Genomic DNA, 25,749 nt, shown 5'->3' on the forward strand with positions numbered 1-25,749 from the left:
ACTGTATTATCTGTGTATTCTCTCCTATCTCTCTCTAGTATAACACTACACTAATCCCCAGAACCCCTCACACTGTATTATCTGTGTATTATCTCCTATCTCTCTCTAGTATAACACTACACTAATCCCCAGAACCCCCACACTGTGTTATCTGTGTATTATCTCCTATCTCTCTCTAGTATAACACTACACTAATCCCCAGAATCCCCCACACTGTATTATCTGTGTATTATCTCCTATCTCTCTCTAGTATAACACTACACTAATCCCCAGAACCCCTCACACTGTATTATCTGTGTATTCTCTCCTATCTCTCTCTAGTATAACACTATACTAATCCCCAGAAGCCCTCACACTGTATTATCTGTGTATTATCTCCTATCTCTCTCTAGTATAACACTACACTAATCCCCAGAACCCCCACACTGTGTTATCTGTGTATTATCTCCTATCTCTCTCTAGTATAACACTACACTAATCCCCAGAACGCCCCCACACTGTATTATCTGTGTATTATCTCCTATCTCTCTAGTATAACACTACACTAATCCCCAGAACCCCCCCCCACTGTATTATCTGTGTATTATCTCCTATCTCTCTCTAGTATAACACTACACTAATCCCCAGAACCCCCCACACTGTATTATCTGTGTATTATCCCCTATCTCTCTAGTATAACACTACACTAATCCCCAGAACCCCCTACACTGTATTATCTGTGTATTATCTCCTATCTCTCTAGTATAACACTACACTAATCCCCAGAACCCTTCACACTGTATTGTCTGTGTATTATCTCCTATCTCTCCAGTCCTAACACTTCACTAATCCCAAGAACCCCACACACTGTTTTATCTGTGTATTATATCCTATCTCTCTCTAGTATAACACTACACTAATACCTGGAACCCCCCACACTGTATTATCTGTGTATTATCTCCTATCTCTCTCTAGTATAACACTACACTAATCCACAGAAGCCTCCACACTGTATTATCTGTGTATTATCTCCTATCTCTCTCTAGTATAACACTACACTAATCCCCAGAACCCCTCACACTGTATTATCTATGTATTTTCTCCTATCTCTCTCTAGTATAACACTACACTAATCCCCAGAACCCCCCACACTGTATTATCTGTGTATTATCCCCTATCTCTCTAGTATAACACTACACTAATCCCCAGAACCCCCTACACTGTATTATCTGTGTATTATCTCCTATCTCTCTAGTATAACACTACACTAATCCCCAGAACCCTTCACACTGTATTGTCTGTGTATTATCTCCTATCTCTCCAGTCCTAACACTACACTAATCCCAAGAACCCCACACACTGTTTTATCTGTGTATTATATCCTATCTCTCTCTAGTATAACACTACACTAATACCTGGAACCCCCCACACTGTATTATCTGTGTATTATCTCCTATCTCTCTCTAGTATAACACTACACTAATCCCCAGAACCCCACACACTGTATTATCTGTGTATTATCTCCTATCTCTCCAGTCCTAACACTACACTAATCCCAAGAACCCCACACACTGTTTTATCTGTGTATTATATCCTATCTCTCTCTAGTATAACACTACACTAATACCTGGAACCCCCCACACTGTATTATCTGTGTATTATCTCCTAGCTCTCTCTAGTATAACACTACATTAATCCTCAGAACCCCCTACACTGTATTATCTGTGTATTATTTCCTATCCCTCTCTAGTATAACACTACACTAATCCCTATACCCCCCACACTGTATTATCTGTGTATTATCTCCTATCTCTCTCTAGTCCTAACACTACACTAATCCCCAGAACCCCCACACTGTATTATCTGTGTATTATCTCCTATGTCTCTCTAGTATAACACTACACTAATCCCCAGAACCCTCTACACTGTATTATCTGTGTATCATCTCCTTTCTCTCTCTAGTATAACACTACACTAATCCCCAGAACCCCCCACACTGTATTATCTGTGTATTATCTCCTATCTCTCTCTAGTATAACACTACACTAATCCCCAGAACCCTCCACACTGTATTATCTGTGTATTATCTCCTATATCTCTCTAGTCCTAACACTACACTAATCTCCAGAACCCCCCACACTGTATTATCTGTGTATTATCTCCTATCTCTCTCTAGTATAACACTACACTAATCCCCAGAACCCCCCTCACTGTATTATCTGTGTATTATCTCCTATATCTCTCTAGTCCTAACACTACACTAATCTCCAGAACCCCCCACACTGTATTATGTGTGTATTATCTCCTATCTCTCTCTAGTATAACACTATACTAATCCCCAGAACCCCCCTCACTGTATTATCTGTGTATTATCTCCTATCTCTCTCTAGTCCTAACACTACACTAATACCCGGAACCCTCTACACTGTATTATCTGTGTATTGTGTTCTACATATCAGATTCTGAGTTTTGGGGACTCCATCTTTCTAATCTCTATCTACAAAATTTACACTTTCTCTCTCTAACTGGGCTTTCTGTACTGCCTATGAGTCATAAATTACTTTAGACTTATAGTTCCTCATTATTCGGCTATACTCTGTCATGAGGGCTGCTTCCAAGGCTTTATGGGTGAGCCCATTCGTGAGGTCATTTGACCCTATTCTCTATTATTTTCACATAGCAGCCACCATTTGAGTCAATTTGTGAAAATTGAACTGCAAAATTGTCAAGTGTCAGTTCCAGGTTTTTTTTTTATATAGCTGTTGTTTTGCAGTGACTGTAATATTAATTTTGAGATTTTTGCGGCTCCTCCACAAAATATTCTGTTAAAAAATAACTGGAAACATTTTTTTAGTATATGATCTGTTAGTCAAAATTAAGTCCAAAAGAGCCCACCCCTTGACCCCTGGTCCTCCCCTTTCTCCTCATCTAGTTGAGTTCGGCCCTCCACCTCCTTGTAGTTGGCTCCTGTCCCTCTCCTTGTCCCACCCTCTAGTTAGGTCCTACCCTTCCTCTTCCTTGTAGTTGGCTCCTGTCCCTCTCCTTGTCCCACCCTCTAGTTAGGTCCTACCCTTCCTTGTAGTTGGCTACTGTCCCTCTCCTTGCCCCGCCCTCTAGTTAGGTCCTACCCTTCCTCTTCCTTGTAGTTGGCTCCTGTCCCTCTCCTTGCCCCGCCCTCTAGTTAGGTCCTACCCTTCCTCTTCCTTGTAGTTGGCTCCTGTCCCTCTCCTTGCCCCGCCCTCTAGTTATGTCCTACCCTTCCTCTTCCTTGTAGTTGGGTCTTGTTCCTCCTCCTCCTCCCTCTACTCGGATTCTGAACCAATTGGGAAAGATAAATGCTTTTAGCTATTGACAAAAACCTGTTTCCCTTATGAGATCTATGAGTTGTCCAATTTTTATTTGGGTCCTTGAAGTCCCTCATAATAACTATCTCAATGTGTTTTGCTTTCTCATCTCTTTCTCTTAGTACTAGTTTTTTGAGGATTTTGATATATTGCTATGTTGATATAGCATACATATACCATCAGTATTTTATCATGTATGTCTACCCATGGTCTTGATAGAAGACATTTTGGAGAGTTTGTTTTGAAGATCTGTAGATGTTTCTCTTGGACACATCATATAACCTTCTAATTAATCGGTGATATCAGTTTTTCTACAGATTCCTGTGGTTGGATGATTTGGGTAAGTGCACACAACCTCATTTTAAGGTTGTTAAACAACCTAACTTCACTGACCCTCCTACAATGGTGACTCCTATGGTCTCCAAACTTTTAGAACTTCTCAAGAACATTGACTGGCCTGAACTGCCATCAGCTGTGACTCATTTTAATTTCTCGACAAGTCCCCAAAACTGTGATTATCACTTGGTAAATCCTCAAGATACATATAGGGTTGGAGAATTCTTGGACGTTCTCATCACAGCTCGGTATCACAATGGACAACCAAAGAACTATGGTGGAGACTTCTTCCAGGCCAAGCTTCACAATACAAAAATGAAGGCCGGAGTGACTGGACAGGTGAAGGACCATGGCAATGGTAGTTATTCAGTTACGTTCCTGCTTCCATGGCCTGGAGAAGCTCAAGTGCACATCAGGCTCATTCACTCCAGTGAGGCCGTGGATGTTCTGGAGAGGAAGAGGGAGAGTCATCCCGGAAAGGTAATGAAGGTTAAATCTGTGGCCTTCTACAGCATTTGTCTTATTCACTTTAATGACCCTAAGCTGAAATACCAGACACAACTTATGGACGGGTGTGGCGCTGTTTCTGTAAAAAAATCAGCCATGTTTTTCTTATTCTGTCCAATTCTAGACTGGTCTCTTGCCAAGTTTTAAACATGACAGTTTTTGACCTTCAGGTCTATTTCAATGGATATTTCCACTATAATGGCAGCAGCGCGGTGATGGAGTGCAATGTGCAGGTTCTTGGAAATGACGTCTGCACGTATCTGGATCCTGTTAGTGGAGACAAGTGGCAGTGTGTGAGACCGCAGAAGATGCCATGTAATTCATTGATCTATCACTCCATGGGGAGCTATCGAAAAGTGACAAACGCTCTGGAGGATTCCCTACTTAGTGAGTGAGTGATGACCTTTTCAAAAAAGTTACGTTAGACCTTTAGAGCAGGACAATACCGCCAAGGAAGTAGTCCAGTTCTCAGTGGACGTCTCCAAGTGTAGTGTATTTAGTAGAGATGAGCGAACAGTAAAATGTTCGAGGTTCGATATTCGTTTCGAGTAGCCCCTCAATATTCGACTACTCGAATCGAATATCGAATCCTATTATAGTCTATGGGGGGAAAATGCACGTTTCAGGGGTAGGCAACGTTCAATCAAATTACACTTACCAAGTCCACGAGTGAGGGTCGGGCTGGATCCTCCGAGAAGTCTTCTCCGTGCAGCGTCCCCGCGGCGTCTTCTGGCTCTGAATTCACTCTGCCAGGCATCGGGCCTGGGCAGAGCCGACTGCGCATGCCCACACTACAAGCAGACATGCGCAGTCGGCTCTGCCCAGGCCCGATGCCTGGCAGAGTGAATGAAGAGCCGGAAGACGCCGCGGGGAAGCTGCACGGAGAAGACTTCTAAAGGTAGGAGAAGAACCAGCGTTGATTGGCCGACTGTATAGCATTCGGCCAATCAATGCTGGTTCTGCGTCGAACTTTTACATTTGAATAGCGAGTGGTACTCGATCGAGTAAGAGTATTTCGAATACCGTAGTATTCGATTGAATACCTACTCGATCGAGTACTACTCGCTCATCTCTAGTATCTAGTGATGGACGAAGCACATGAGAGTTGCGTCGTGAATAATCATGAAGTTCACCTGTAAGCTTTGGTTCCCTGATATGGTGACACGTCAAGCATCATGATGTCATGGCACCCCTTGTGACCACTACTGGTCAATGATGATGAGTAGCTTGGACCACTAGAGCTTACACCTTTCAGATAGGATCAAAGACTCTCCTACTTATAACAAACCCTTGCCCCGGACTAACCAAACATCATGCCGCAGCCATTGTGTGGTCATACCACGGGATGTGTCCATGTAACTCTTCCTTGGTGTAACCAAGGTTCACCACTACGTGTTACAGTAATATATACATGGCATGATCCAAGGGTTCTGTAGTACTTTTGGACAACGGTCACAAAGGGAACAACAAATACACTAAAAATCATAACTTCCGGTATACTAACCGGTCTTGGGTAGGGACAACCATCAATGATCTCCCATCTAAGGTTTCCATTTACCTCCCTACCGCAACAGAGACAGCTTCGAAGAATTATTTTGGTCACTATGCTGACATTTTTTATTTCCCTCCCTCAGGTCGGTCACTGACAAGACTATATCTGGCTCAATTCCTTCACTCAACGTCACAAAAGATCAAGGCTCCTCTGGTAAGGCCATAGGTCACTATGTTCTGGTCTTCATGCTTAATGCAGTTCCTAAATTGAGTCTATACATTACTTTGGTTTTATCTTTTTACATTGTATAAAAGGGGGCCTATTGGGGTAAACAAGTGGGTGGGACTATGTAAAGTCCTGAGTGACTCAAACGCTGCTTTGTTGCAGAGTCATTCAAGAAGTTCCAGGGATCCATACAGTCCTATTTCTGGAAAATGTCATGGTTTATCTTGGCCCATATAGTAGATGTGTTCATCCTTACCCTATCTCTTGGCTCAGGACATCCAGAGATATAAAAGAATGATCTTGTGATACTCCGTCATGTGATGTCTATCTTATGTGCGGCCATCCAGTGGTTGAGTTGTGAATTGCAGGACTTCACCAGAATCTCTCAACATTGTATTAACTGGTCTAATAAGAAAATGGAGACCTTAACCAAATCCAATCTAAGATAAGGATGGACACATCTGCTGTAGCTCTAGGAACCAAGTGTAAGGAAGGGCTAGAGAGAGAACCAGAGTGCAAGTGGAAGGGTATGGCAGATTTTTGAGCAGTGGTTGGCCATAACATGTTGTATAAAGCTGGATTCACAGTAACGTTGGAGTTTCTGTAGGAGCCTCCACCTAAAATTGGCGGAGAGAAAGTCCTGCAAGTAGGATTTTTCTCTTCGTTGGCTTTACTATAAAATTGGCGGCAGTGGTGTAACTGGGAATGGCGGGGCCCCGTGGCGAAGTTTTGACATAGGCCCCCCCCGACACGAAGACCTCAACCGACCCCCTCCTACGCATTCCTGCGCACTCTATTATGCCCCATAGTGGCCCCTGCACACAGTATTATCCCCCATAGTGGCCCCTTCACACAGTATTATCCCCCATAGTGGCCCCTGCACACAGTATTATCCCCCATAGTGGCCCCTGCACACAGTATTATCCCCCATAGTGGCCCCTGCACACAGTATTATGCCCCATAGTGGCCCCTGCACACAGTATTATGCCCCATAGTGGCCCCTGCACCCAGTATTATGTCCCTTAGTGGCTCCTGCACGCAGTATTATCCCCCATAGTGGCTCCTGTACACAGTATTATGTCCCACTGTGGACACCCATAAACAATTATTATACTCTGGGGTCTTTTCAGACCCCAGAGTATAATAATCGGAGAACCAGGGGGAGAAAAACATTTAAAAAAAACTCTGTTACTCACCTATCTCCCGTCTCCTACGTTGTAGGCCTCCGAAGTAGTTGATCTTCAATGACGTCAGATGTCACATGACCCGGGACGCAGGCCGGGGTAATGAGACGTCAGACGACTAGGCCAAAGTCTGCACGGATCGTGGAGAGGTAAGTAACAGTGGTATTTATGTTTCTTACCTCTCCCGGTCTGCCAATCATTATACTCGGGGGTCCGAAAAGACCCCCGAGTATAATGATAGCAGCGGTAGCGGCTGTCACTGGACCCCTAATGTCCCGGGCCCTGTGGCAGCTGCCTCTGCTGCTATGGCAGTAGTTACGCCACTGATTGGCGTAAATCTTGTGTATATTAGTGTGTTAGGGCCCAGGGTCTAACTAATGGTCCAGCAGAAGACACCCAAATCTGATGGGTACTATGGTCTGTTTCCTAGGAGTTAGTGCAGGGTGGGCCCCAGAATTATTTGATTTGGTGGTCCCGAGTCTGACTGTGAACTAGATCCTTAGTACTATAGGTAACACAGTGCTTTCCTCTACCATGTCTGCACACAGCACTATATTCATCCTGTATTTGACTTCGATAACTCAGATTTTATTGCTGTTGACACAATGTAGATAGCTGATGGTATCGGGGAGGATTATAATAGCATTGCCTATAATAGCTGCTATTCTGGCACCATAACCCTAGGCGGAGGAGTCCAGGAGATAAGTAAGAGCCGGAGATAACCTGAGCTCAAACACGCTCTTATCCTTCTACATTAATATTGATAGTGTATCTGACTCCAATAAACTTGGCCATGCACTTTATAAGGATTGGCTATGTGGAAATTTACCATGCCCACCACCATACACATCAACTAGTCAGCCAGTCTGGCCTAGGTTTGTCCATGCCCGCCTATACCTTGCTAAGCCAAGTTTTTTTTTTTACTACACCTTATGTCTCCATCTCACATATTCCATATTCTTGCAGATCTGATCTCCAAGCTTCCCACCTGTAAACCTGGACAGGAACTTCTCCAACCTTCTGGATTTTATTACGAAGACGTTTGGACATCATTGGTGTGCCGAGGACGTCATTTTCCTCATCCTTCAGATGTCCTTGGCTGTCTTAAAGGAAAAGACATCCATATGATTGGAGACTCCACTCTACGTCAATGGTTTGAGTACCTGGAGAGGTTCATACCTAGTAAGAGTTTTAGGTTACATATCACGCTATAGACCTTGTCATACAACATGCTGACTACGGGTCAGTACGATTATGACAATACCAATTTTACCGCCATCTTTTAGTTTTAGAATTTTTTTCTGAAAAGACATGTCTTAGGGACATTTTTATTTTTCGACAATCTCAAGCTAAAATGGCAGCTCTGGCAACTATGGACCCACATTGGGTGTGCCAAACAGGTAAAACTTCATTCACATCTGTGTTGGAGTCTCTGTTCAATATCTTTGGCACAGATATATCAGAAATTTCGATGGACACCCAGTAGACCGCATCACTGGAGTCCCTCAAGCTCCATTTGTGTCCATTGTAGAACAGGCCTGTTATTGTCCATTTTTCCATTCCTAATGTTCTCCAGTGGAGATAGAAGACATGGCATGAGAGAAACAATGTAGACGATTTGGCTTTTTCTTCTTCCGCTCCTTATTGGAATGTTATACTTTTCTAATCTCCCCACATTAATATTTTGAATCCCCTTTTTTGTATAAGTGGGCCCATAACCTTCCCTCTCTCAGACCCAATAACCTTGTATCTCAACCCTGTGGAGATCCACCTCACCACCATCTCTGACTCTGTGGTAGAAAGTTGAAGGTTGGAGAGGATGGATGATCTTACCAAATGTGGTAGATCTCACTCTTACTGCGTTGTCTCGGCCTGGACCCCATGGATCCTTTTCTAGTGATCTTATGATTACCAGGGTAAGAGACCATAACTCAACTGGACGAGTACCAGGAACTGCCTCTATGTAGTAAGGTCTCATCCAACTCCATCTTTTTTCTTTGATCATCTCACCCAATACACATCCAACCACGATCAATTGTCTCTCCTCCTTCTCTTTCTCTCTTATCTCTCACTGTGTTTAATTTGGACCTTAGTTATGGGTTTAGACTGCACATGTAGGTCTCTGGGGTCCCCATCTCTTCTATTGTAAGACTGGGGCTCCAACCTTCCTTCACTGGTTCCTGCTTGCTCTTTTTGGGACCAAGCACCCCAAAACACTCAATCTCAATTCCATATCTAAGAACAGCTTGTTTGTACAAGTTGGGTTAGCTTGGTATTTTATGTTCTTGTTCCTGAAAATTATAACAAGAATTAAAAACCCAAAAAAACCATAAAGGTGTAAGAGAACTTTAAAATGGGCCACTATTCTGACAACCTGAATACATTTTGGTCACTATCTATAAAGTAAGTGAACTGGTTTGGAATAAGCCAAATTCAACCTGAATTTTCAAAAATTTTAGCCCAAACCTTTCGGGGTTCACAGGTCACAATTCACTATTGTATCAGTTTTTTTAAGATTCCAAAGTATAATAAGTGGAAGCCCAGGGTAGATGACATAATAAACTCTTAGAGTCACCTTCCTTGACTTCTTCTGGGCTTTCCTACCCCATCCAGCTGAGGTCCTCTTTAGTCAGCTTCTGACCTCCTGGGTGACTCCAGGAACCCCAGGGAACTGCTGAGGTCCCTGATTCGAATATTCGTGAAAAGAATCTTGTGAAGTTCACCCAAGACGGACAGAAATTTAATTGTTATAGTGACTGCTTCTAAAGATATTTTTTTCTTCTGTAGGCCTCAAAAGGATAGACTTGCATGTGAACTACCAGTCAGGACCTCTGATAGCTGTAGATGCCAATGCTGGTCTGGTCATGAGATGGCGTGCCCATGGATTACCTTTAAGGACCACTAAGACCATGATGTCCGACCTTCACTATGAAGCAGCTCACTTGGCTGGGATTGGTGGAGGACCTGACACGGTGATCGTGCTCACCCTATGGGCTCATTTTACCAACTATCCTGTGAGAGTATACTTAGAACGTCTGGAGAGAGTCCGTGAGGCCATCTCAGCTCTACTATTTCGAAGCCCGGAGACGACGGTGATCATCAAATCAGCCAATACAGGTTATAAGTCAATATTTGGCAGTGACTGGTTGTCTCTCCAGCTGGACATGTTAATGAGGGCAATGTTCAAGGGTATGGGGGTGATAATCCTGGATGTCTGGGACATGACCTCCTGCCACTATCTTCCTGACAACATCCACCCAGGACCCCCAGTCATCAAGAACGAGGTGGACCTTATGTTGTCTTATATATGTCCACACTAATGGAGAACGATCTCAGCCACCATAACAATAAGTTAAGCTCACCTGAAAGGAGGATAGTCCTAAAATGGGTTTCTGTACCATGAGCAGTCTCTAATGGAGTATACCTCACTTGTCAACCACAACTCTACGGGTGGATTGTCTCAAAAATGGGAAGAAGTCTTGGTCACCACTTCCACTGCGCTATTCTCTCCATATGGATAAGAAGAAACTGACCATTTGTGAGCTTCTCAAGGGTTAGGTCTGGAATCATACAGACGTACTCAAGAGAGGAAGCAGCAACCTTTTTTTTTTTTAATACTGCACTGTTCATGGGGACACTATCTGACAATATTTATGGGACTTCTCTGGTCCTTTTTATGGGACCTCTCTGGTCCTTTTTATGGGACCAATCGTGTTGTGGTTATGGGGCCACTGTGGGTTTTTTCTGTGATGACTCTTGTATTGTTTATAGGGCCACTGTGGTTCTTTTTATGGAACCACTTTTGTACTGTATATGGGACTACTCTGGTGCTTTTTATGGGTATAGTCTTGTCCTTTTTATGGGACCACTCTTGTATTCTTTATGGGGAAATTGGGGGATCACTTTTTCAGCTGCTATCATTAATTTGCACTTTATCAATATTTATAGGGTTGCTCTAGCACTTTTTTTTTTTTGCGGGGGGGGGCAGATTCAGGTCAGAAATTTAAAGTTTAGCATTGAAACCTGTAACTGGGGAAAACATCTGCATTTGGGTTAGCAACTGGCTCACTGATAGGAAAAAGAGGGGACTTGTTAATGGTAAATATTCAGACTGGGCCACAGTCACCAGTGGGGTACCACAGGGGGTCAGTATTGGAGAAGTCACCAGTGGGGTGCCGCAAGGGTCAGTATTAGGTCCTCTCTTGTTTAATATCTTTATTAATGACCTGATAGAGGGTTTACAAAGCAGGGTGTCCATATTTGCAGATGATACTAAACTCTGTAAGGTAATCAATAATGAGGAGGATAGTAGAATATTACAAGGGGATCTAAGGAAACTGGAAGCATGGGGGGCGGAGACTTGGCAAATTAAGTTTAATGTTGACAAATGTAAGGTAATGCACTTTGGGCGATGTAATAAAATGTCTGACTATGTACTTAATACTAAATTACTGGGTAAGACTGCCAATGAAAAAGACTTAGGGATTTTGGTGGACAGCAAGCTTACCTTTAGTGACCAGTGCCAGGCAGCTGCTGCCAAGGCAAATAAAATTATGGGATGCATCAAAAGAGGTCTAGATTCTCATGACAAGGACATAGTTGTGCCTCTATACAAATCACTGGTACAGCCACACTGAGAATATTGTGCACAATTTTGGGCCCCGATATACAAGAAAGACATAAGTGAACTTGAAAAAGTGCAAAGACGGGCAACCAAAATGATTAGGGGAACGGATGGACTGGAGGACAACGAGAGATTAACAAACTTGGGGTTATTCAGCTTAGAGAAAAGACGTCTACGGGGAGATCTAATAACAATGTACACATACATGAAGGGACAATACAAAGAACTTTCTAAGGATCTTCTTACTCCTAGGCCAGTGACAAGGGGACATCCTCTACATCTAGGCCAGTGACAGTGACAAGGAGACATCCTCTACCCCTAGGCCAGTGACAGTGACAAGGGGACATCCTCTACACCTAGACCGGTGACATTGACAAGGAGACATCCTCTACACTGAGGCCAGTGACAGTGACAAGTGGACATCCTCTACACCTAGACCAGTGACGGTGACAAGGGGACATCCTCTACACCTAGACCGGTGACAGTGACAAGGGGACATCCTCTACACTGAAGCCAGTGACAAGGGGACATCCTCTACACCTAGACCAGTGACGGTGACAAGGGGACATCCTCTACACCTAGACTGGTGACAGTGACAAGGGGACATCCTCTAAACTGAGGCCAGTGACAGTGACAAGGGGACATCCTCTACACCTAGACCAGTGACGGTGACAAGGGGACATCCTCTACACCTAGACCAGTGACAAGGGGACATCCTCTACACCTAGACCAGTGACAAGGGGACATCCTCTACACTGAGGCCAATGACAGTGACAAGGGGACATCCTCTACACCTAGGCCAGTGACAGTGACAAGAGGACACCCTCTACACCGAGGCCAGTGACAGTGACAAGGGGACATCCTCTACACCGAGGCCAGTGACAGTGACAAGGGGACATCCTCTACACCTAGACCAGTGACAAGGGGACATCCTCTACACTGAGGCCAATGACAGTGACAAGGGGACATCCTCTACACCTAGGCCAGTGACAGTGACAAGAGGACACCCTCTACACCGAGGCCAATGACAGTGACAAGGGGACATCCTCTACACCTAGGCCAGTGACAGTGACAAGAGGACACCCTCTACACCGAGGCCAGTGACAGTGACAAGGAGACATCCTCTACACCTAGGCCAGTGACAAGGGGACATCCTCTACATCTAGGCCAGTGACAAGGGGACATCCTCTACACCTAGACCAGTGACAAGGGGACATCCTCTACACTGAGGCCAATGACAGTGACAAGGGGACATCCTCTACACCTAGGCCAGTGACAGTGACAAGAGGACACCCTCTACACCGAGGCCAGTGACAGTGACAAGGGGACATCCTCTACACCGAGGCCAGTGACAGTGACAAGGGGACATCCTCTACACCTAGACCAGTGACAAGGGGACATCCTCTACACTGAGGCCAATGACAGTGACAAGGGGACATCCTCTACACCTAGGCCAGTGACAGTGACAAGAGGACACCCTCTACACCGAGGCCAGTGACAGTGACAAGGGGACATCCTCTACACCTAGGCCAGTGACAGTGACAAGAGGACACCCTCTACACCGAGGCCAGTGACAGTGACAAGGAGACATCCTCTACACCTAGGCCAGTGACAAGGGGACATCCTCTACATCTAGGCCAGTGACAAGGGGACATCCTCTACACTGAGGCCAGTGACAGTGACAAGGGGACATCCTCTACACTGAGGCCAGTGACAGTGACAAGGGGACATCCTCTACACCTAGGCCAGTGATAGTGACAAGGAGACATCCTCTACACCGAGGCCAGTGACAGTGACAAGAGGACATCCTCTACACCGAGGCCAGTGACAGTGACAAGAGGACATCCTCTACACCGAGGCCAGTGACAGTGACAAGGGGACATCCTCTACACCGAGGCCAGTGACAGTGACAAGAGGACATCCTCTACACCGAGGCCAGTGACAGTGACAAGAGGACATCCACTACGTCTGGAGGAGAGAAAGTTTCACCAGAAACATAGAATGGGATTCTTCACAGTAAGAACAGCGAGGCTCTGGAAGTCTCTGAAGTGGTGATGGCGGATTCATTAAACAAGTTCGAAGAGGGCCTGGATGCCTTTCTTGAAGAGAAAAATATTACAGGTTATGGTCTCTAGATTGTAAGGACACGTTGATCCAGGGTTCTATACTGACTGCCAGATTTGGAGTCGGGAAGGAATTTTCCCCCCTGAAATGGGGCAATTGGCATGAGTCTCATGGTTTTTTTTTGCTTTACCCTGAATCAACACTGTAGGGATTGTAGGGTTATTGGTTGGACTTGATGGACCGGTGTCTTTATCCAACCTCATCTACTATGTAACTATGTAACCATGGGGCCAGTTTAGTGCATATAACAAATACTGAAATGGCGGTCAACCAGGTGGAAAGATAAGTGATTGCTGGGCAAATTGTACTACTAGATGAAATGGGGTAAGAAACCGAATTAGATAGGGAATATTGACTACTGATGTGCTTAAAGCCGCAGTTAAAGGGGTTGTCTAGAACAACACATTTTTGGCAAGGAGTCCGGTTAAGGTGAAAAAAACCAAACTTATAGATGCCTGTCCCTGGTGCTCTGGTGTCTCCCATCGTGGTCCAGAAAGGAAAGGACCAATGAGGCCACCAAGGTCGCCACATATGGTGCGGATAAGACCCGGGAGCAGCAGGACCAGACCACGGTGGGAGACATTGGAGCAACGGGGACAGGTGAGCATGTTTTTTTGTGTCTTTTTTCACCTTCTCCAGTCTCCTAGCCAAAAACGGGCTATCTTGCACAACCCCTTTACTTTATGTGATCAATTTTTATGAACTTTTAATATTTATTAAAAATCAAATTTTGTAGAATTTCTGAAATTTGGATATTTTATACTTGAAAAAAAAAATCATTTCATGAGAATGATAACAAAAATGTCTCCTAAAGCCATGAGATTCCTGGATTCTCAATGTGAGTCACCCACAAATCACCTGGTAATAATATGTTTATGGGGCCCAATAACAACTGATCCTCGGCATATAAATCCATCAAATCCATCATGGTGGTGGTCCTGGCTCGGCTACTCACCTTAACTAGCTGCTTGAATTTTAAAGCCAAGAGATTGAAACGTTCCGTAAAACCTGACGTGCTGATTTTGCAACTATTTCCTTATTTATTGCTTCATTGATGTAATCTTAACCACTTCAGGGCCGGGCCGTCTTCCTTCATTCATGATTAGACACATTTTTGAATTTTTTTTTTTTTTTTGCACATTTGTTTTTGAAGTGTATCACTTTTTTTGTTGTTGATTTTTGTGTCATTTTTGCATTTTTTTTAATGCAATTTTTCCTTTCCATTACAGTAATTTTTATGTTTATGACAAATAGTACTGTGTCATGAGGGGCAGGACCAGAACCTGTGATGTTGGTGTGGTTGCCACATTATTTTAAAATTTTTGCTTAATTTTTTTATGTTTTTTTTCATTGTTTTGCAAATTGTGTCCCCATAAAGTCATAATCGAGATGATCGGGCTCCTTTAGGCCCCAGCACTTCCTGCAGTTTCCTGTTACAGGTGGATCACATGATCAAGGACATGAAAAGTGTAAGGGTAAGTTCACATGGGGTTTTTTGGTCAGGGTTTTGAGGCCGTAATCGCCTCAAAACCCTGACCGAAAAACCGGCTCCCATTGAAATCAAAGGGAGCCGCTCAGGAGTTCCTTCCTGGAAAAAAGAAGTGAGATGCTCATTCTTCAGGCCAAGTTGCCTCGCGATTCGGCCTCAAGAAACTCTGGACTAGGCCCATTCACTGGGCCTAATGCAGAGTGGAGCGCGTGGCTGGATGCCGGTGCAGTGCACTGGGTTTCAGTCACGGTGACCCGGCCTTTGGATCGGGACCTAAACCTGCCTCCGCCTCAGGTTCCGATCCAAAAACCTTACCCTTAGGCCCCGACACTTCCTGCAGTTAACTGTTTCAAGTGGATCACATGATAGGGGACATAAAAAGTGTAAGAAACTGCAGCAATGTAAAATTACAGAGAGGGGGTGCCACCGAGTGCTGAGGAGCAGAGTGCATAAAAGTCAACAACACTCTGCTGGATCATTGACTTCAAACCCTAGAGTAAAATAATTGGAAGGCCACTGGTGGTCCATTGCCGTATCTGGTGGTCTATTGTAATGATGCTTTTGTCTAAGTGTCCCACATGACCGCTGAGGTTCAATCACAAAAAAAAAAAACACCCAAAAAATCCCAATCACCTTTCCAGGTCCACCACAGCGTCCGTACTCTTCCAAGGCGCCTTGATGACGTCAGCGTCACTGGGTATGGCTGGGCTTCAGAGGTTGTGTGGGGGACATCAAAATCATAACCTAAGCCATGAAGAAAGTGAGCACCAGTGTTTGGTTTTTTCTTGCACCTCTCCCAGGCCTCCAATTTGGCCGGGTTTAGAATTATTGTCAGGGACACCAATAAAGTGTAATGGTGGTAGGACAGAAAAATGACCTGAAAGGTTCCAAAACAAATTTAAGAAATAAAAGTTAATTCACATTTATAGTGACACTTCTTTGAGAACCAAAAATGCATTGAAGAGTGGTCTTTTAGGCGGTGGTCTTCTCAAAGAAGATGGCTGGTATGTATAATATTTTGGAGAAATTTTCTTAAATTTTAGGGAGCGCTAAAATGAGCCTTGGCCTTTGAAGGAAAACTCACGAACGTTAGAGATGAGTGAAATTTTTTTTACCAAACAGGAGTTATGAGTTTTCCAAAAAATTCAGCGACCATGAGATTTTTGTGGTTATTCGCCCACTTATCTAATAATCCAGGACCCTGGGAAGGTGTGAGAAAATAATGCTGCAGTGTTTGGGCTTCTTTTCCAGTATCTGTCGGCCTCCTAGCGGCAGTCAGTGGCTCCACCTCATGTCTGAACCGTCCCCCAGGGATTCTGATATCACCGGGGTGGCCAGAAAAGGGCAAAAGAGGCCAGAGAGGTGAGTATGAGCTGTTTAATAATTCTCTGCATCATCCTCCAGGGTTTTATACTGACTGCCAGATTGGAGTCGGGAAGAAATTTTTTCCCCTGACATGGGGCAATTGGCATGAGCCTCATGGGGTTTTTCGCCATCCCCTGGATCAACACTGTAGGGGATTGTAGGGTGATAGGTTGGACTTGATGGACTGATGTCTTCATCCAACCTCATCTACTATGTAACTATGTAACCCTGGGGCCTCCAGTTACTACTCTCTATATAACAATAGCACTTCTGATGGAACCAAAACTTGAGGGTCAACTTCGGGACTTTGCAAGAGTCATCCATCACTAACACAGATCCTGCTACTCCAGGTTACCATTGTTGCTCCTTCTATTGGTTTTCAGATAAGCCCAGGTTGTTCTAATATCACTCCGCACAAGTAACCACATTGGCCTCACTGAAATCCTAGACTGGACTTATGGAAGATAGACAGACTCTTAATACAATGAATTTAACTTCCCCCGGGGGACAGCTAAAGCCCTTAGGGTCCATTGTAAGTAAGATGTGATCTTTCAGCGTCTACCCCATTACAAGAGGTTAACGTCAGAAAAGTGAACAAGTTGCTACAAAAAATGGAAGAAGATGAAGATGTTAATGTGGTAGAAGGTGGAATTCAGGTTTTGGTGTGGGTTCCACCATCTTCCCTACACGTGCAACAATCATACGCTCCCTTGGGATCTTGTGTTAATGACCCAACAACTTTTTACATATTGTATTTGATTATTACTGCTGAGAAAGTCAAGTTTTACTCTGTCTGACAATGATCTGCTCGATACGTCCAGGATGTGGCCACGTCTGCCGGTGCACCTGGTTTCCCTTGTGGTTGGCATACATTGGGAGGTGTCAATCTTTTTGCTAAAGGGCGGTGGTGAGTGGAAACCACAAGCAAAAACATGTGATCTGTCAGGCGTGACCAGGACATGGGGTATACTGAATAGCTACTTTGTATAAAGATTAAAAAATTGTTGGAAAAAAATATATATTTTCACCCATTCCTTATGGGCTTTATGGTGACTGAATGGAGGAAGTGCAGAGAAAGCCCATTGGGGAACAAGATGACTTATCCAGAAAAACATAGCCTAGTAGGTGGAGGTGACAACTTGAGCAAAACATTTTACCTTCCAACAAATACTTTAGTTCCCTTTTCATCCCCCTCTAGATATTTACTACTGTTTAGGTTGAAGTTGTCTTCTTCATCTGCACATTCTCCATCTGTAGCAGCACCGGCCCTTATAAGGTCCATGAGGAATCTGTGGAATTCCCTACGTTGTATACAAATCTGATGTTGTAAAAACGTGACAGTGAACCAAGTGGAACCTAATATATGTCTGAACAGCTTGTGGAACAGTCTCCTCCAAGGACAAAGAGACCTTCTGTGAACTTCTTCTGGTCATCTCCTGCTCTCACAATACAAGTGATGGCCTATGATTGAAGAAAAGTGCCCAAACATTGTTGTCCGTGAAGGTGGATTCCATCTTTAGATGCAGAAGAAGGATGTTATTACATCCGCAACTGTACGTACTTCTAGGCCATCCGCTCACACACTGCTGCAGAGGAGATATGTTCAGCTTTGATTCCTTGCTTAGGGTTCTTGTTGCTCCAACACACCCATCTCCTTCACGTTGGTTTCCCTCTACCCCTCTAATAGTCAATGTTAGCCTTACCTGTGTGATTGACAGACAAAATCTCGGATGGGTATATATCTCAAAAATCCAGTATATGGGAAAATGGTGAGTTAAAACTTCCAAACTTTATTGAAACTTCATTACAACCACATATATATAGTGATGTCACATTATGCGAACTACTGACTCTAACTATAGGTGGTCCTCGAAGTGCATCAGGTTTGCTTAGAGGATCATTAGAGTCAACCCTAGAGACAAACCGCAGTTCTCGGCGCCCTGGTGGTGGACGCCGGTACTTCCGATGTCTTCATCCTCCGGATGTGCCAATGTGCATTCACACTGGAGGGGGTTTGGATGTACTGGTTGGGACATTAACTTCCATTTATTGTTTGTTCACATTGCCATTGGTGTTTGCTATTGCCTCGTGTGTGCTGGATATCTACTCTTTGCTATTTGTTACATGTATTCATATGCCTGACCTACGGCTTTAACTTTGATTATTCTCTTGGATTTCGATCCTGTACTTCGTCGCTCAACTGTTAACAACCCCTTGGCCAGCTGACCTCCCTTTTGTTGTTGTTTGCCTTGTCTGCGTTCTGTGTTTTCACTTATAGCTAAGAAGGGATTGCCACCCAGTTGTCGTCTGAAGTTATTTCTGCCACAAAGCTTTCAGTGCACCATTTTTTCACCAGATACACCATCAGCTTTCCACCCTTATTACTATGCATGTAGTATTTATGGGAGAAGGATGGGAAGGCTTTGGCTCTTTTTAGGTTCAAAAAGTCTAAGATGTTCTCAGGATAGAATCAGCTCTGAGAGGGCCCCTTGGGCTTCTTATCAATTATGCTGATTTTCTAGTGTTGAGATATGGGAAAGTAAGTCATCAATTTCCTTGGTTCTCACTTTTTTAGCTTGAAAGCTCAGACTCATGAGAATTCCTCTGAGGACGGATTTGTGAGCTTCCCATATGACATTAGGCTGAACCTCAGGTGCTTTATTCTCATTACCATTGCCTAGTTGACTGACAGCCTATCTTCCTATCAAGACTGGGGCGGGATAGTACGGCGGATGCCGGGTGTTTAACTATGGCGGCCGCCCAGCTCTCGTTATATTCAGTAGACACCCAGCACTAATGTCCCTGGTCAGTGCCCGCACCGATCGGGGGCATTAACCCCTCTGGCGCCTCGGTCAAAGCTGACCGAGGTGCCATTTTACCAATGGTGCGTGGAGCAAGCTCCCTGGCCTGTCATTTACTGGCTTCTATTGCAGGCTACTCTATGTAGCCTGCAATAGAAGCCCTGGTATTTTGCTTTGCATTAGTGATCAGACCCTCTGGAGTTCAAGATCCCTAGGGGGTCTAATAAATGTATTTAAAAATGTTTAAAAAAAGTTTCAAAAAAATCTAAAAATAATAATAATAAATAATAAAATTTCAAATCACTCCCCTTTCCCTAGAACACCTATAAAAGTACTTAAGGGGTTGGCCACCAATAAGCTGAAAAAACCAAAGTGCCCCAGGCAACTCAGAGAGATGGTTATAGGACAAATGCGCTGTAAAAATGAAATTTATCTTACCTGTTCCCCATTAAAATGAGATTTTGCAGTGTGAGCTCAGCCGGCCTGTGTGGGCGGGACTTCAACAAACTGAAAGTGAAACTCCTGCATTCCAGTGCATCACAGCGCTGCCTCTTTCCACACATAGGACGTGATCACACAGCTTCAATCACCTCAGCACCTCCGGCTAGCAGAATGCGCCGCTCACAATGGCTGTCACTGTCACAACACAGGGCTGAATCCTAGGGGTCCTGCACAACTAATAGCCGCTGAGGGCCGCTATGATTCATCCAATTTGAATGGAGAGGCAAATTCAAACGGACTAATCAATAAAATGCCACCGGACACCATCGATTACAATAGGGTTGTGACTAAATCTCATACTTATCCTCCATAAGAACCTGGTCCTTATCACTTATAGTATTAGCCGCCTCAGTGTGATCTATTTCCCATTACTGGTCAGGACTAGAGATGAGTGAACACTGTTCGGAACAGCCATTCCAAACAGCACGCTCCCATAGAAATGAATGGAAGCACCTGGCATGCAGACTTTGCTGGCGGCCGGCCGCTTAACCCCCCGCGTGTCGGCTATGTCCATTCATTTCTATGCGAGCGTGCTGTTCGGATCGGCTGATCTCTAGTCAGGACCTTTTTTGCCCCCTAGTGGTCAGGATCTGAACTGAAGTTGTATCTAGCCAGTTCATAATGAAATGGCTAAATCCCTTAAGTGTAGGGTTCACACTTCCCTTGGAGATCATTATGAAAGTGTCTGTTTTAACCCCCCCCCAAAAAAAACAAAACAAAAACGGACACCTATCATAACGGACAAAAAACGGACAGTAACTGATGACTATTAGAGATGAGCGAACAGTAAAATGTTCGAGATTCGATATTCGTTTCAAGTAGCCCCTCAATATTTGACTACTTGAATCGAATATCGAACCCTATTATAGTCTATGGGGGGAAAATGCTCGTTTCAGGGGTAGGCAATGTTCAATCAAATTACACTTACCAAGTCCACGAGTGAGGGTTGGGCTGGATCCTCCCAGAAGTCTTCTCCGTGCAGCGTCCCCGTGGCATCTTCCGGCTCTGAATTCACTCTGCCAGATATCGGGCCTGGGCAGAGCCGACTGCGCATGCCCGCACTACAAGCGAACATGCACAGTCGGCAGAGTGAATTCTGAGCCGTAAGACGCCGCGGGGAAGCTGCGCGGAGAAGACTTCTAAAGGTAGGAGAAGAACCAGCGTTGATTGGCCAACTGTATAGCATTCGGCCAATTAATGCTGGTTCTGCATTGAACGTTTCCATTTGAATAGCGAGTGGTACTCGATCGAGTACGAGTATTTCGAATACTGTAGTATTCAATCGAATACCTACTCGATCGAATACTACTCGCTCATCTCTAATGGCTATCAGTTACTGTCCTTTATATGTCCGTTTCCTATAGACTTCAATGTTAAAAAAAATAAAAAACAGACCAAATCAAATCAAAAAAGCTTTATTGGCACGTCCGAATAGGTATTTGGCATTGCCAAAGCTAGTAAAGTGGGCAGTGGGGGGGGGGGGGGGGGAGTTGGATTCGGGTGGGTGAGTGGTGGGTATGGGGGGGTGGGGGGGGGGTGATTTGGGTTATAACAGTCCATGGAGTCTCATCTTCCTCTTCATTGGTGACCGCTATATGGGGAGGTGGGGGTGGGGTGGGGCGGGTGTATTGGGATAAATATAACAGTCCATGGAGTCTCATCTTCCACTTAGTTGGTGACCGCTATATGGGGAGGTGGTGGTGGGGTGGGGCGGGTGTATTGGGATAAATATAACAGTCCATGGAGTCTCATCTTCCTCTTAGTTGGTGACCGCTATATGGGGGAGGTGGCGGTGGGGTGGGGCGGGTGTATTGGGATAAATATAATAGTCCGTGGAGTCTCATCTTCCTCTTGTTTGGTGACAGCTGGACACGTATTGGGCAGCGATCTCCACAGTGGCCTCTTCTTCTCCCAGTAGGATGTAGAGTTTCCTCTTCTTGTCTGCAGATATGAAGTCTGGGTTGTGGGCAGAGAGTCTTTGGTAGTAGACGGCCCTCACAGCTGAGTATTTGCTGCAGTGTAGCAGGAAGTGGGTCTCGTCTTCTAGGGCCCCCTGGTCACAGTGCTGGCACAGTCTCTTCTCCCGTGGCTTGTACGTCTGCCGGTATCGCCCCGTCTCTATCTCTAGGTTGTGGGCGCTCAGTCTGTATCGGCTCAGGGTCTGTCTGTGCTTGGGGTGGCGTATTCTCTCCAGGTAGGTGGCCATGGTGTAGTCCCTTTGTAGGGATTGGTACACAGTGAGTTTCTTGGAGTTATTTATTTTGTTTCTCCATTCTTCAATGTACCGCTCTCTGTTTGCCTCTGTGGTCGCCTTTATTTCGGCCTTGGTTATCATCTCTTGGTGTTTTTGGTTTGGTGGTTGGCTGCTGTTTGGTTGGTGAGTGTCTGGTTTGCTCAGGTGGCTTAGCCAGGCTTGGTGGTGGTAGGAGTCAGGCTTGCTCCCCTGGATGTGTGCCTGGAAAGCTAGCGCCCTCTTCTGTATGGTGAGCCATAGGGGGAGTCTGCCTAGCTCTGCCCTGCAGGCTATGTTGATGGTGTTGCGATGGACATGGAGCAGGTATTTGCAGAACTCCAGGTGGAAGTTCTCTGTTGGGCTGGAATCCCACTTTGACTGATCTGGGTAGGTGGCTGGGCCCCAAACCTCACTGCCATAGAGAAGGATCGGGGAGATGACTGCGTCAAATATCTTCAGCCAGACCCTCACCGGTGGTTTGAGGTGGTACAGTTGTCTTCTGATGGCGTAGAAGGTTCTGCAGGCTTTTGCTTTCAGGGTTTCTATTGCTGCTTTGAAGCTTCCTGATTGGCTGAGCTCCAGCCCCAGGTAGGTGTAGCTGTTCGTTTTCTCCAGTGTGGAGCCGTTCAGTGTGAATTGTGGGGTGGTGGAGGCTTTGTTGTGGCCCTTCTTCTGGAATACCATGACTTTGGTCTTCTGGTTGATGGGTAGAGCCCATGTGGTGCTGAATTTTTCCAGCACTGACAGGCTTTCTTGGAGGTCTTTCTCGGTGGGGGCCAGGAGTAGGAGGTCATCGGCATATAGCAGGAACTTCACCTCCCGGTCGTTCAGGGCGAGGCCTGGGGTTGGTGAGGCCTCCAGGGCTGTAGCCAGTTCATTGATATAGATGTTGAAGAGCGTTGGGCTCAGGCTACAGCCTTGTCTGACCCCTCGGGCCTGTTGGATGTATGCTGTCCTTTTCCCATTCACCTTCACACTGCACTGGTTTCCGGTGTAGGAGCTCTTGATGACGTCGTACGTTCTTTCTCCTATTCCACTCTCTAGGAGTTTTAGGAGTAGGCCTGGGTGCCATACTGAATCAAACGCCTTCTTAAAGTCCACGAAGCAGGCGAATATCTTGCCTCTTCTGGTGTTGTGGACGTGCGTCTGGATGAGGCTGTGCAGGGTGTAGATATGGTCTGTGGTGCGGTGGTTTGGCATGAACCCTGCTTGGCTCTTGCTGAGGACCCCGTGTTGTGTGAGGAAGGTGAGGATTCTGTTATTGATGATGCTGTTGAACAGTTTCCCTAGCGTGCTGCTGACGCAGATCCCTCTGTAGTTGTTGGGGTCATATTGGTCCCCATTCTTGTAGATGGGGGTTATGAGGCCTTTGTTCCAGTCTTCGGGGAAGTGTCCAGCATTGAGCACGAGGGTGAATAGCTTTGCCAGTGCCGCGTGTATTGCTGGAGGGCTGTATTTGATCATCTCTGGTAGGATGCCGTCAGGGCCACTGGCCTTTTTTCATTTCAGCAAGACAATTCTTTCCTGTATATCTTTTATGGTGATTGGTGAGTCCAGAGGGTTCTGGAAGTCTTTGATGACTCTCCATGTCCTTCAGTTTGGTGATTATCTGTTGCTGTTCTAGAGTTAGGTTTTCTTCTGGGATGTTTTTGTAGAGACCTCTGAAGTAGTTGAGCCAGATATTGCCATTTTGGATGTGGAGGGAGTTTTTCTTGGGCTTTGTGCCCATGTGGTGCCAGGTCTCCCAGAATGAGCTGTCCTGGAGGGAGTCCTCTAGTTGCTCTATTTTGTGGGAGAGGTACCTCTGTTTCTTCTCTCTGAGGGTGCCTTTGTATTGCTTGCATAGATTGTTGTAGGCTTCCCTCACCTCCTTGTTGTTGGGGTCCCTGTGTTTTTGGTTGGAGGCTGTTCTTAGGGTATGGCGTAGTGCTCTGCAGTCGCTGTCGAACCATTTGTGGGACTGTTTGTTGGTTTGTCTTATTGGTTTGGTTGGTTTCAGGCCTGCTAGTTCTGCTGTGGTCTGTAGGATGTACTTGAGATCCTTCACAGCTCTGGTGACTCCCTGTTGGTCTGGCTGATAGGTGTTTGTATGGAAGTTTGTGAGCAGTGTCTTGATTTCGGGTCGGTTGATTGCGTTGGTATATTCTATGGCCTGGTGGTTGGCCCATGTGAAATGTCTTGGTAGGTTGTAGAGGCCGGACTGTTGGGGCTCATGTGTGGGTGTTTTGTTCATGGTTCTCATGTATAGTAGGATCTGGTTGTGGTCTGATAGATGGGAGTCAGGTGCGATTGTGAAGTCTTCAATGTCTGACAGGTCTGCGTCTGTAATGGCATAGTCCACCACGCTGTTGCCCACTTGAGAGTTTAGTGTGAAGCGTCCTCTGGGATCGCCTGTGGTACGTCCGTTTATTATGTACAGTCCTAGGCTTCGGCACATGTTCAGCAGTTGTCTCCCACTCTTGTTGACAGTTCTGTCTTGGCTGTTTCTTCTTGTCTGTGTGGGTTCTGGGTGGTGGATCTCACTACCGTGCATATGTGGGTTGTCGTCAGGGGGCAGGTAGTCTATCTCTGTGCCTGTCCTTGCATTGAGGTCTCCGCATATTAGTACTCTGCCTTTGGGTTGGAAATGGGCGGCTTCCCTTTGTAGGACCTCGTAAGTGTTCCACGTTTGGTAGCTTTTATGTGTTCTTTGAGCTCCTCCTTAAACCATATTAGTATGCCTCCTGAGTGGCGGCCATGTTTGGTGGTCTTATTTTTCTGGGCGGGCACTGAGAATTCCTTGTAGCCCATGGGCGTTAGGGACTCGTCATCTGCCCGGGTCCATGTCTCTAGGAGGATTTGGATGTCTATGTTTTTTAGTCTGTCTATGAAGTCTGGATCTTTTGATTTAGATCCAAAGGCTGAGGCGTTCAGCCCTTGTATGTTCCAACTACTAATAGTGATTTCATCTTCAGTGTGTAAACCTTGTAATGAGCTGTCCTGCAGAGGACGGGCTGGGTTCTTGGTTGGTTGCAGTGTGGCCAGGTATTGGTTTATGTGCATTGCTGTTGTGGCCATTGTAGTGACCGCATGCTCTATTCTCTTTATTGTCTCTATGTTGGTGCTCTGGGTTGCTCTGGTTGGCTTTTTCTTGATAGGTGACCTCTTTGGGGGGTTGTCTTGGATATTGGTGGTTGTCGGGTGTCATTTCCATGACTCTTGTTTGGTGTCTAGGCCCGGGGGCTCTGTTGAGCACTAAGTCTTTGAATTCCTTCGCTAGGAGGCTGACGCCATGTTTATTGAGGTGTTTGTTATTATATAGGTGACGCTTATCTATGGAGGGGTGTTGTGCCAGGGTGATGCCTGATGTTCGTCTGATTCTGGTCGCCAGCTCTTCGTTGATCCCCATGATGGTGGCTTCAGAGATGTCTTCTCGTGGGAGCAGAGATGACAGGATGATACTACAGTCTGGGAACTGTTGTTTTGCTTTCTCTGCTAGTTGGACCAGTTGGCCCGCTATCTGTTGGTGCTGGTCAGAGAGATCTTCTGTGCCTGTGTGTATGACA

General features: G+C 45.4%; 1 protein-coding gene across 2 annotated transcripts in view; it reads left to right on the forward strand.

Moving 5' to 3' along the window:
• The window catches only part of LOC142202372 (NXPE family member 3-like), a 28,417-nt gene extending 16,462 nt beyond the window's left edge, over positions 1-11,955 (forward strand). Inside the window, exons 2-7 of one of the 2 annotated variants that reach the window (XM_075272463.1) lie at positions 3,630-3,663; positions 3,757-4,139; positions 4,337-4,557; positions 5,801-5,871; positions 8,034-8,249; positions 9,855-11,955. In XM_075272463.1, the coding sequence (XP_075128564.1) occupies positions 3,630-3,663; positions 3,757-4,139; positions 4,337-4,557; positions 5,801-5,871; positions 8,034-8,249; positions 9,855-10,387 (1,458 nt within the window). In that variant the 3' untranslated portion in view covers positions 10,388-11,955. Of the gene's footprint in view, positions 1-3,629; positions 4,140-4,336; positions 4,558-5,800; positions 5,872-8,033; positions 8,250-9,854 lie in introns of both variants that reach the window. The other variant, XM_075272462.1, reaches the window with a different exon arrangement.
• Positions 11,956-25,749: the final 13,794 nt, after the last annotated feature.

This window comes from Leptodactylus fuscus, chromosome 5 (genome assembly GCF_031893055.1).
Source record: "Leptodactylus fuscus isolate aLepFus1 chromosome 5, aLepFus1.hap2, whole genome shotgun sequence".
Lineage (NCBI taxonomy): Eukaryota > Metazoa > Chordata > Amphibia > Anura > Leptodactylidae > Leptodactylus > Leptodactylus fuscus.